At 42.2% G+C, this 12,583-nt stretch overlaps 1 protein-coding gene across 7 annotated transcripts; it reads left to right on the top strand.

Annotated features, from left to right (window-relative positions):
* Positions 1-826: 826 nt before the first annotated feature.
* LDAF1 (lipid droplet assembly factor 1) lies at positions 827-12,217 on the top strand. 7 transcript variants are annotated; one of them, XM_084641552.1, is made up of 6 exons: positions 827-1,060; positions 3,689-3,829; positions 4,714-4,794; positions 5,736-5,904; positions 7,006-7,144; positions 11,002-12,217. In XM_084641552.1, exons 2-6 carry the CDS (start codon positions 3,758-3,760, stop codon positions 11,096-11,098), a joined length of 558 nt encoding a protein of 185 aa, XP_084497678.1. In that variant the 5' UTR covers positions 827-1,060; positions 3,689-3,757; the 3' UTR covers positions 11,099-12,217. The 7 variants fall into 7 exon arrangements, with proteins under 7 accessions (XP_084497678.1, XP_084497675.1, XP_084497674.1 ...); XM_084641549.1 differs by lacking the exon at positions 4,714-4,794 and adding an exon at positions 2,997-3,070 and having other exon boundaries at positions 832-1,060; positions 3,692-3,829; XM_084641548.1 differs by lacking the exon at positions 4,714-4,794 and adding an exon at positions 2,997-3,070 and having other exon boundaries at positions 832-1,060.
* The last annotated feature ends 366 nt before the right edge of the window (positions 12,218-12,583 follow it).

Genomic DNA, 12,583 nt, shown 5'->3' with positions numbered 1-12,583 from the left:
CTACAGCTTGCCCTCCTCCCCACTTGCTGCCTCGGCTAAGTTGCGCCAGCCTATTATGCCATCTGCACAGATTTCCAAATGAAACTTACATTTTGCAGTGTGCCAAGAGCCAAAACATAATTTGGCTGGATAGGATGAGGTGGGCATTTTACAAATGCAGTAGTTTAGACAAAGTAAAATAACAAGGACACTTTTGATTGACTGGGGAGATCAGAGCTGCTGTCATGAGTTAAAAATCTTCATAAAGGCACATGCCTCCTGTCAACATGTGAAAGCTAAAAATAGTGACATTTGGAGGGACAGGACACAGTCAGTACTGATCTAACATGCGCACACACACACACAAGGCATTTACATGAGCCTTGCATGTTCACATATGTGGCACTGGTGTGCCAACACGTGTGGCACTGGGGCGTCTCTATAGGTAACACTGGAAAGGACTTGTCATGCATGGCACTTGTGTGCTCCATACATGACATTGTCATGGGCTTGCTATGTTTCCACACAAGGCACTGGCATGGGCTGAGCAAGACGTTTGCATTTTGTGTATCCGATTGGCCTTCCCCCGCTCCACTCCCTCTGATCCTGCCAGCAGTGTGCACCCCCCACCCCCATACTATGGCAGGGGCAGGCAATGTTCTCTGGAGACACACCACTGCCACATGTGCGGGTGCAACCGTGCCATGTTGTATGTGAACATGCCGGGCCCATGGAAGTGCCTTGTATGTGATGGGCCTGCTAGACCAGCACCGACAGTGTCTCCTCAGCTCCTGTGCCGCCCCGCCCCCCACGTCCTTATTTTAGCTTTCACACGTAGGCAGGAGGCATCTGCTTTGGGAGCGGCCTGTTGCACATCACAGCAGCGGCGCCTCCCAACCCAGCCGGGGGAAGTGGCAGTTGCAAGCAGCAGCAGCAGCAGCCGCAGCCCCGCCTCGCCCGTCAGCTGCCTGCAGGCCCGGCTGTCCCAGACGCAGCATCCGCCTGCCAGGCCGAGCCGGGCGGAGGCCGGAGGGGGCGCGGAGGCGGCTGCCGCGGCTGGAATGGGGAGCCGGCCTCTGAGGTAGGGGGATCGGCGCCGCCCGGGCCGCGCGCCGCCCGCTGGGGACTTCGCGAGAAGCCTCCTCGCCCGGAGGCGGGAAGCCGCCCGGCCCCTGGCATCGGGCGGCGGCGGCAGGGGTGGGGATTCCCCCCCCCCCCAGTGCCCGCCGAGCCGCCGGGAGAGGCCAGCCCGCCTGGTCCCCAGGAAGAGGCTTGTCCCACCGTGAGTCCTCTCCCCGCCCTTCTCGGGGCCCAGCCCAGCTGCTGCTCCGGGGAACTCCCGCTCCCTGGCGCCCCTCCTCGGCGTGCCAGAGCGCGGGGAGGGGGTGTCTAGGACGGTTTTGCCCCCAGAGCCTTTCTCCTCACGCCCGCCGCTCTGCAAGAGAGCTCCGTCCCCAACGGGGCCTCCTGCCTCTGTCTGTTCCAGTCTCTTCTCCTGGACCCCCAGCCCCAGCAGTGTGTGTGATCCCCCGAGGAACCAGCCCACGCTGCCCATTAAGCTTGAGCTACACTTAAAATTTAGGTCAGTACAGCCAAGGCATTTAGGGGGGTGAAAAATCCACAGCCCAGTGCCACAGCAATGCCAATCAAAGCCTCGGTGCGGACTTGCCGACCAAACCCTCACTGTATATATACACAGCTAGGTCAATCAAAGGATGCTTTCCCTAGACCTAGCTCTGTTACTCAAGGAGGTGGAGTTCAGGGGTGCTGAGAGCTGTTGAACCACACTGTAATCCCTGTATATGATGGAAACCACTTCAAGTCAGAATCCTTAGTTCCAGCACCTATGGTGGTGTTTTCTGTTTTGTGGTGGTGTTTTCTGCAGCGACAGAAAAACCTGTGTCTGTGCTACGGTGTTAGGCTTTGTCTACACTGGCAACTGAACCACGAAACGTTTGTCTTTCAGAGGTGTAAAAAAACCACACACCCTGAAAGACAAAAGTTTTGCCGACGACAAGCACCAGTGTGAACTGCGCTTGCTCCTGCCAGCAAAGCAAACGCTGTGCATTGGGGTTGGAAGTTTTTTGTTGGCAGAAGAGCTCTCTCTTCTGCCGACAAACCCTTTTAGCGGCGCAGCTGAAATGACACAGCCATGTCGCTAAAAGCTGTGTAGTGTAGACATAGCCTTAGTCAGGGCACCATAGCTATGCAGCTATAGTCACTGTAGTGTAGACATGGCTTAATTTGAATGCTGACATAGGCAGAGAGAAATCTCCTCCTACAGATCATATCAGTACATGCATCTTGGAGCCTCTCATCACTACTATATATTTTTCAAACTACAGAGCATTAGTTTCATTCTAGATAGAATAAGTCTCTGGAGACTCTCAGACAATACTTAATAAGAATTTTTGTCAGGGCTCGTAGGCAGTTTTTGTAATAGTACCTGGTAGGTTTCCCCTCTTAACATTAACAACTAGGATAATAGAATTTAGATCCACACTTCTTCAAATTATTGAATACTTAATTTTATAACTTCCCATTGTGATTGTATCAGCCCTGATTTTTTTTTGAACTCATGGTTTGTCAGTAAAAATAATATTCGCAAAAAGATACTATGTATCCGATGAAGTGAGCTATAGCTCACAAAAGCTTATGCTCAAATAAATTGGTTAGTCTCTAAGGTGCCACAAGTATTCCTTTTCTTTTTGCGAATACAGACTAACACGGCTGTTACTCTAAAAAATAATATCGTACTTTGCTTTTAAATTTCAAAGGAAACGTGATTTTGGAAGACACTGACTATATTTTAAATTTAATCTACTGGTAAAACACATTTGAAACCTCACGTGGAACAGCGCTAATTGTGTAATTTTAAAAAAAGTGAACATGCAAGGAGATATAGTCAATTTGAAATCTAGTCAGTTCAAAGATTAAAAGTAGTTTCATGTACTATCCCTCTGCCAAGATTTACATCTTCCACTTCAATTTTTTTCCCCTGTCTTGCTGTGTGAAAGGCTTATACAAACAAGAGGAAACTGAGTACTGTGTGGTGAAATTGATTATAGACAAAGTGATGTAAAATTTCAAGGTAAACTTTCAGAAAACTAAAGGTAAAATGTTTTCTAATCTTTCAATTATAGTGTTCCTTTCAGGAATAATAGGATAAACTTTCAGATATGCAATTTTAAGTTGATGCTGTCCCTTTAAATTTCAGGAGCTTATAATGTATGTTCAAACTGTTTGAAAGCAGCTTCCCTCTGCTCTATACATTAATTTGTAATGTTGAATGGTGTTTGATTTTAGCTGTAGATATGAGGCCATATACAGGTGCATATATCCTCATTAATGTAACCTTCAGAAATTATTAGTTGTTCAGGCAGAAATGAATGTGGTATAATGCTTAAATAGATAGAACTGAGTTCCTACTGGTATTTGGGTACATTATTACTGTTAAGTACAGGATTTATGATATAAATTAAGGTCAGAGACATTTTATATTCGTGATACTTGAACAATGAGAAATAATCTTTCTGGACTTGGGGATGTCTCAGGAGAGTTGTCAGGAATTTAGATTACTACATTACATTTTATATGTTTTACATGTAACATTAAAATCTATAATAAACTAAATATTTCTGTTTCAAACAAGAAAAATTTCCACATAACCATGCCCAAGCCTGTTCGTAATTTTATCTTAACTTTTAAGTAGGGTGGATGGCTAAAAAAGCATTAATTCTCCAGAAGAGGATTCAAGATCAACACTGAAGGCACCAAAATGTCAAAAGAAATGCAAGAACTACAGAAACAGTGGCACTTCATGATGCAAACCATCCACACCAACTCCAATGTGGGTTTCGGATTATTTTATAATTTTACAGAGCATGTTCATAGAATACTTCTCCTTTCATCATTGTTGGATCATGCCCAATTTTATTTTATGGTTGTATGATAATGACATTTAATTATAAAACTAATATTGAATTCCAGAGAGAAAATGAGTTCCTTCTTTTAATAAGAGGACTCAAAAGGAACAAGACACTTACAAAAAATTAGAGGCATTTCTGTGGTACTCATTACTGTAGCATCTGAATGCCTCACAAATAGTAAAATTCACAACCGCTCAGTAAAGTAGGTGGCAAGTATTATCCACATTTTACAGACAAGGAAACTGGAGCATAGATTAAGTGATCTGGAACCCAGATTTTCTTATTCTTAGTACTATGTCATTACCTATCTGGTGCGTTCACACCAAAACACAGCATAAAGAAATTGATGTTCTACCTAAAGAAATTGATCTTCTCCCAGCTGCTGTGTGTGTGGTAGGAAACACATGGACCATTTTTGTGTAAGCATTAATTTTAGATTTAATTTTTGCGTAGACTCCTCACAGCTATTGTATATGCATTGCCCCATGACTTAACAGAGAGAGGGACTAATTCTGGGCCTTTGGAAATCAGTGGCAAAACTTTTATTGGCTTCCAGGAAAGCAGGATTGGGCCCTGGTCAATTTTGGGCAGCAGCTCTATTTTACTGTGATCCACCAACATAGTATTTTTTTTCCCGTTGATTTTTCAGTGTTGGAGGAGTAAAACAGAAATCTGCTAAAAAAAAATCAGTATATCTTTATAAGGTTTAATTATTTGAAGGGGGTAATTATGCGAGCTTCAAATGACAGTAACCTTTCTGGGCACAGTCAGGGCTTTAAAAACACTTAGTGCATATCTTTTCCAGATACAGCAGGGCTGTTGTCTTCCTTTCGTGCCGTCTGGCTACAGGGAGTTCTCTCCTCCCACATCTTCAGCCATGAAAGAGGTAGCTTTACTGGTATAACTGTTTTCACTAGGGTTTTTTTTTTTTTAATCAGTATAGTTATACTAGTAAAAAAACCTAGAGTGGACACAGTTACACCAATATAAAAGTGACTTATGTGATATAGTTATTCCATCTCCTATATGGGAAAAGCCATACTAGTATAAAGCACCTTTATACCGATATAACTGCATCCACACTAAGAGGATTATATTTTTTTAACTAGACTGATATAATTAAAGCAGTACAACTTTCCAATGTAGATGAGCTTGTAGTGTCCTCACATATAGAGGAGGGGAAGATTGCCAGTTTATAGGTGAGGAAGGATTTGAAGATTTTCAGATTTTTAAACAAACATAAATCATTGGATCAAAATTGTAGCTGGTAAAACTCCACTGAAATCGGTTGTGTTATACCATGGACCTGCATGTTTCATTTACCATTTTGGCTTTTGATACTTATTTTAGTATGCATGTGTTTGAAGTTTATCAGTATCACAATTAACAGGATATTCCTTGTAAATTATTTTAAGCTATCGCTGAGGAATCTTCACCTCCTACTGATCTTTCTTAGTTGTTTTCACTTCACTGTCAAGTTTTTAGATACTAAAATACATGATCTGCCTTGCTAAATCCATTGTGATCTCTACCTTTGTTTCAACATGTGTTGAAGAAACTTTCCTTTGATGTGTTCACTGTAGAATTTTTGAAGCATTCAGACACTATGTTGATGAGTGCCCTAGAAGTACCTAAACAGACAGATGCTCATACTTTTGAAACAGGATGGCCACTGCCTCTGAAATTAATTCATCGACTTACATACTTATGAAATGTTTGTACCCATAATGTCACTAAAATGGTTTTGACCCCTTTCTCGGGTAATACAGACTTTAAAAAAATTAAAATTTGATCTAATTCTGCCTTTTTTCTTTCAATCATTTACAGGTTGTTTCTTTTATGAACTCTCGAGTTGGCCAGTACTTAGATGATCATCCTTTTGTTGCCCTGTCACTGTTGGTGTTTATTGCAGTATCTGCTATTCCTGTTGCAGTCTTTCTGATATTTGTGATTTCAACAACCATAGTCGCCTGTATGGGGGTTGTCGTCCTTGAAGGTATTTTCTTTATCTATTTATTTCCTTACTACAAAGATCAGTAACTTTTAGGACAAAGTTATTTACTTCAAGGATTTTCATTTCTCTTATCTCTCATCTGCAGAAGTTCTTGGTGCGAGCAAATCGTAATGATCTTTTTGTGCATGTCTCTACTTTCAGAAACAGCAACAGTCTTTTAATACCAGAATAGTATTCTAATTAAAAAGGGAGAAAGGATTTTCCTGTCTTGGGCGCAGATAATCCCAACACTGTACACTGTTTAATCCATTTATCCTTGCCATGGATAACTTTAATCTCTGGCCTTCAAAGAGATTTAGCAAGAGCACATTTAGAAGAGCAAATAGTTTTGTTTTTCCTTCTGGACTGTAACAAATGTCATGTATTAAAACTACTTTTCTCAAGGATACTTCCAGTTCTACTGTCCACCACCAAATAAACTTTGGGCCTGATTATTCCTCTCCAAGGATTCCCCATGGAAAGCTCTCTGTGAGCCAGGGGATCCACTTGGAAGAGAAGGGACAGACCAGGGTCTGACTTGGGGCAGGATGTATATTGTTTGCTAATCAGCCCTATGGAGCTCAGAGCAGAAAGATGATGTATTATCTTTCCATGGTGGGGGAACCCCCTGTAAAAAGACAGCAATTAAGGGAGATCATGACAGTGCTGCCCCAGTGGAGTTATTTTCCACAGCTAAATTGTGGCCAGAGCTGCTGGGGTGGCACAGAGCTTCTGTGCAGAAGATCCTAGCCCCCTCCTTCCCCCCAATCCTTTGGGATCTGCATGGAGCCTAGAAGATGAATGAAATTTGGGGGCTGGCCCCACAGGCTACTCCACAGGGAAGCAAGCACCACCCCATGAGAATTATCAGGGGAAAACTCTGCAAGGAGAACCTCATAGAGATTTCCTCCCCTGTAGCCCTCAGGATTTCCTGTGGATGGGGACTATCGGGCCTTCAACTACTACACTGTGAACAAATCAGCTAGTTGTTGTGCTACATCATTTTCACTGATAGTTTGAATTTGGGGTGGCAGTAGATCTCCTGGATCTAGTGTGTTTACTTGTATATGTATTTGTGTAAATAAACTAATTCTCTCTTACTAGGTGTTGTAATATCAGTAGGTGGCATAGCCCTTCTTTGTGTGCTGTGTGGCCTGGGCGTCCTTTCATTGGCAGTTTCTGGAGTACTGAGTATTTGCTACATAGCTCTTTCAACGCTAATCAACTACTGGCATACTCCAAAGTAAGTATTAACATATTGATCTGTTCTGTAATGTCAAGCTGTGGCTCATCATTGGTTACCTTGTGATTAACTTAGGATAATAAACTCATCGTTCTTGGTCAGTATAGCATGTTACTCTGACCATTAATATGCAGCAGATATCTGTCTAGCCAATAATATACATTTATATTTTAGTAGAATTAATATAGGGACCTCTGGCTCTATTTTCTACTTACGGAAGAGGAGGAAGAAATAGTTATCAAAATTGCTTTGTATAATTGCATGTATTAATGTAACCTCATATCAAACAGATAAAATTATTCAGCTTTTAAAACACAGCAACAAATAAACAGGGTTATGTAGCTGCTTTAAATATTAAAGGCTTGAACGTACCAAATAGAAAGGATTAAGCCCCTGTAAAGAAACACCTGATCTGGGAAAGCTTTTAAAAATCCTGACTGTTCAGTTCATGCTTTTCATCTTTTCCCTATTACTAAACGAGGCTCTTGTAGAACTTTAGCCATGGTTTGGGTTTCAGTCATTTGATTCCTGTGGTATTCTTGATCATTATGTAACAGTTAGTAATTCTTTAGTTTACTAAATTGAAAGAACTTTAACAATTTAATTTCCTCTTACCTATGCACAGTGTGTGTTCACTTCTCGACTTGGAAGAAGAAAATAGAATACTTTTACTTTTATAGCCATTTTCTAGTCAATTTTGCTTTCTGGTTCTTCTGCATTACCACAATTATGCAGTGCTTTTGAGGCAACCGTTTCAAATAAATATCTATTTTAAAAGCAAAACAAGAAAGCCTTTTAAAAAATTGTGGAAATATTTCTGTTAGTGTTAGGTTTTGTAAAAGCCTGTTTTATGAAACCTGTAACTTAGCTTTGGTCAGATTTGACATGACAGTGTTCTTTTAAATTACACAATCACCTTTCTGTAAGGGCAGGTCAAAATTTCAAAACGCTGTATCAGCACAGCTGTATCACTGTAGCACTTTAATGAAGACGCTCTAAGACAACGGGAGAGAGCTTTTCCCATCATCTTAGTTAATTGGGAGAAACTCTCCCGCTGACATAGCGCTGTTTACACCAGCTCTTAGATTGATATAACTATGTCGCTCGGGTGTGGATTATTCACATCCCTGAGCGACGTAGTTATACCAAAGTAATTCTGTAGTGTAGACCAGGGCTAAGATGCAAAAAGTCTTGGCAAAAAGAAAAGGAGTACTTATGGCACCTTAGAGACTAACAGATTTATTTGAGCATAAGCTTTCGTGAGCTACAGCTTACTTCATCGGATGCATGCAGTGGAAAATATAGTGGGGAGATTTTATATACACAGAGAACATGAAACAATGGGTGTTACCATACACACTGTAATGAGAGGGATCAGGTAAGGTGAGCTATTACCAGCAGGAGAGGAAAAAAACCCTTTTGTAGTGATAATCAAGGTGGGCCATTTCCAGCAGTTGACAAGAACATGTGAGGAACAGTAGGGGGGAAATAAACGTGGGGAAGTAGTTTTACTTTGTGTAATGACACATGCACTCCCAGTCTTTATTCAAGCCTAAGTTAATGGTGTCCAGTTTGCAAATTAATTCCAATTCAGCAGTCTCTCAGAGTCTGTTTTTGAAGTTTTTTTTGATGAAGAATTGCCACTTTTAGGTCTGTAATCGAGTGACCAGAGAGATTGAAGTGTTCTCTGACTGGTTTTTGAATGTTATAATTCTTCACATCTGATTTGTGTCCATTTATTCTTTTACGTAGAGACTGTCCAGATTGGCCAATGTACATGGCAGAGGGGCATTGCTGGCACATGGTGGCATATATCACATTGGTAGATGTGCAGGTGAATGAGCCTCTGATAGTGTGGCTGGTGTGATTACGCCCTATGATGGTGTCCCCTGAATTGATATGTGGGCATAGTTGGCAACAGGCTTTGTTGCAAGGATAGGTTCCTGGGTTAGTGTTTTTGTTGTGTGGTTGCTGGTGAGTATTTGCTTCAGGTTGGGGAGCTTTCTGTAAGCAAGGACTGGCCTGTCTCCCAAGATCTGTGAGAGTGATGGGTCGTCCTTCAGGATAGGTTGTAGATCCTCGATGATGTGTTGGAGAGGTTTTAGTTGGGGGCTGAAGGTGATGGCTAGTGCCGTTCTGTTATTTTCTTTGTTGGGCCTGTCCTGTAGTAGGTAACTTCTGGGTACTCTTCTGGCTCTCTCAATCTGTTTCTTCACTTCAGCAGGTGGGTATTGTAGTTGTAAGAACGCTTGATAGAGATCTTGTAGGTGTTTGTCTCTGTCTGAGGAGTTGGAGCAAATGCGATTGTATTGTAGAGCTTGGCTGTAGACAATGGATCGTGTGGTGTGGTCTGAATGAAAGCTGGAGGCATGTAGGTAAGTATAGCGGTCAGTAGGTTTCCGGTATAGGGTGGTGTTTATGTGACCATCGCTTATTAGCACCGTAGTGTCCAGGAAGTGGATCTCTTGTGTGGACTGGTCCAGGCTGAGGTTGATGGTGGGATGGAAATTGTTGAAATCATGGTGGAATTCCTCAAGGGCTTCTTTTCCATGGGTCCAGATGATGAAGATGTCATCAATGTAGCGCAAGTAGAGTAGGGGCATTAGGGGACGAGAGCTGAGGAAGCGTTGTTCTAAGTCAGCCATAAAAATGTTGGCATTCTGTGGGGCCATGCGGGTACCCATAGCAGTGCCACTGATTTGAAGGTATACATTGTCCCCAAATGTGAAATAGTTATGGGTGAGGACAAAGTCACAAAGTTCAGCCACCAGGTTTGCCGTGACATTATCGGGTATACTGTTCCTGACGGCTTGTAGTCCATCTTTGTGTGGAATGTTAGTATAGAGGGCTTCTACATCCATAGTGGCTGGGATGGTGTTTTCTTGGGGCTCCTCTACAAATGCAACTAAGTCAGGATACCTGGTTACAATACTGTTCCATTTTGTAGTGCAGACAGGACCTTGACTGTGTTCCATAACTGAGCTAAAGCCTTGTCCGCTCTGCAAAACACAGTTAAGGTCCTGTCTATATTACAGATTGGAAGCATGTTTTAACTGGGTCAGGGACAACTGTATTATAAATGGTCCAGCAGACTAGAATGTATTTGTATTGTAAATGAGGGCCTAAGTCACAGTGTTACATGTGCATTCTGTCTTGTAAGAGGAGCTAAAGAGGATTAAGCCGGAGTGCCACCTATAGCCTGCTTCTATTACTATTGGGGACTAGCTCTATCCATGTAGTACTACTTTCTAGGGTCCAAATCCCCCATCCAGCAGAAGGCAGACCTGTAGGGAATAAAACTGAGGGTTCCATCAGAGGATTTTCCTCAGATTTGGCATCTGGAGGGCAGTGTCCCTTCGATATCGGAGGACAAACAGAACCACCTGTGACTCCTAAGGGAATGCCAAAACATAGGATTATCAGGCAGAAGTCCTGTCTTTGCGCTGGCTCCAAAGCTTGTTGCCACTCCTGTTCTCTGGCAGCATGGCTTCAGTGGAATCGTTCTGCTAGGTCTTTTATATCACCTGATGCTCCAAAAAATTTCCCCTCCTTTGTCCACATGAGGGTTGTTCCACATTATACAGCCAAAGCTAAAAAAATTTCATCATATTCATTGCAGATCTTTGAGGGTAAGTGAACGACATGCATCAAGCCGATACCCATACATGGATCCCTGGATCCTATGAGATAATTGCTGGGAGAGCACCCAGATAATTCAATAATAGTTGCTCTAGAAATGCTAGGTAATAGGTTTGTCAACCCCCATATTGCTCAACTTTCTTTGTGTTGGGTAAGATCTCAACAATCTCCTGTGGAAGCAAAACCCAGTAAATTTGACCATTCTTCTCATTATACAGCAGCCTGGTAAAGAAGCAAGAAGCTAATGGAAACAGTTTGCTACAAAGTAGTCCTCCTGTCTTGGACCCTTCTAACAAGAACACAAAGAGCGAATGAACAGGACTTTCCCAGCTTCCTGTCTTCCTTGATATGCACTTACTTGTACTGTTCTGAATTATAATTTTTTGTTTTCCTGTCAAATACTCAAGCTTTGTGCGTTGTTTATGGAAATTGAGACTCAATATGCCTCTTTGGTTGTTGCTGTAAAATGCATAGTAACAGTATCTTAACCTGTAGTCAATTCACTGTCATGCTAAGTGTACAGGGCATGGTGAGAAATCTTCCAAACACACTACAGCGTCCAGTCCTGTTGCTATAAAAGCAATAATTCGGAATAAAATTGGGGCAGTTTTGTGCAAGGAGGAAGTGTGTTTTGAGATTATAACTGTTGGTGTTAGAATTTAATCAAAGGGGAACAACCTGACTGCAGCAGTTGGATGTTTTTGCACTTGGGAAATGGGAAAGCACAGCAACACAAGGTAACACATGTTTGAATACTGGAAAAATATTTTTAAACCTTAACAGTGGTTATCAAAATATCTGTGTGGTAAAGAACTACGCCTGCACCATGTTAAATATATCTGTTGTTGGAAAAGCAAGGTAAAGGAAGTTTTACTATGTATAATATTTAATAGCCTAAACCAGTGGTTCCCAAACTCTGGGTCGGACCCCCTAAGGGTATGGGGAGGAACGTTCTGGGGAGCACAACAGGGCCAGGGCCAGCCCCCAAGAGGGAGTGCCACCAAGTTCTGCTCTTGGCCCTGACCACGTCCCCAGCTGCAGCACTGGCTTCACTCGTGACCGTGGTGCCCAGCCCCAGCTCCAGCTCCTGACCGCAGCTCCCAGGATGGGTGAGTGTGGTTTGCGGATCAGATGGGGGGAGGGAAAAGAGGGAGCAAAAAAGCTTGGGGACCACTGGTCTAAACTCTTACATGTTTTGATAAGTTATTCAGAAGGGATACCTTCCTCATTCTCCTTCCATCCGACAAGAGGTGCGGATTAGGGGCTTAGTGTTCGAGTGTTTTTGCAAGTCTGTTTTGCTTACCAATTTTCACTCTTTGACTATGTAAATTCTGTGAACTTTTTCTGGGGGAGGGCAAATACTAAACATCTTTACTTAAATAGTAACCTTGTGTATCTCAAAGATACTTAGTTTAATAAAGTGCTGTTTGTTTATCTGGGTTGTCTTTTTGCTGTTACTTTAGCAAGGATAAACAGGGTAACAAAAACAAGTTTTCAAAACTTAAACCGTAATGAACATTACTTAGAATTAGATTTCAGTTTTTACAAGCTCTTGCTTCATTTTGTATTAACCCAAACACGTCACCTTGTGAGTTATTCCTCAATAAATTTGACAGCCACAAACTGTGGCCAGTTTGGCATTATTTGGGGATATTCAGCCCTCCTTGTCTTTAAATGGGCAGCAGCATTCTTGGTCCTCAGCTGGTATAATGTTGCAACGTTGCATGAACTGGTACACTGTCTCTAAACTGAAGGTATATTTCAAATTATCTCTCAAAACAAATATGCCCCTTAGTGTAG

Source organism: Lepidochelys olivacea, assembly GCF_965140295.1.
Source record: "Lepidochelys olivacea isolate rLepOli2 genome assembly, chromosome: 10".
Lineage (NCBI taxonomy): Eukaryota > Metazoa > Chordata > Testudines > Cheloniidae > Lepidochelys > Lepidochelys olivacea.
Note: the sequence above shows the minus strand (reverse complement) of the source record. Positions and strands in the feature narration are given on the sequence as shown.

What these genes read in the sequence shown, in the direction of transcription:
- LDAF1 (XM_084641552.1), top strand. Translation starts at nt 3,758, where the DNA reads ATGTCAAAAGAAATGCAAGAACTACAGAAACAGTGGCACTTCATGATG. An exon ending in CATCTTCAGCCATGAAAGAG is followed by an intron (nt 4,795 to 5,735) that starts GTAGCTTTACTG and finishes AATCATTTACAG; the next exon opens with GTTGTTTCTTTTATGAACTC. An exon ending in GGGGGTTGTCGTCCTTGAAG is followed by an intron (nt 5,905 to 7,005) that starts GTATTTTCTTTA and finishes CTCTCTTACTAG; the next exon opens with GTGTTGTAATATCAGTAGGT.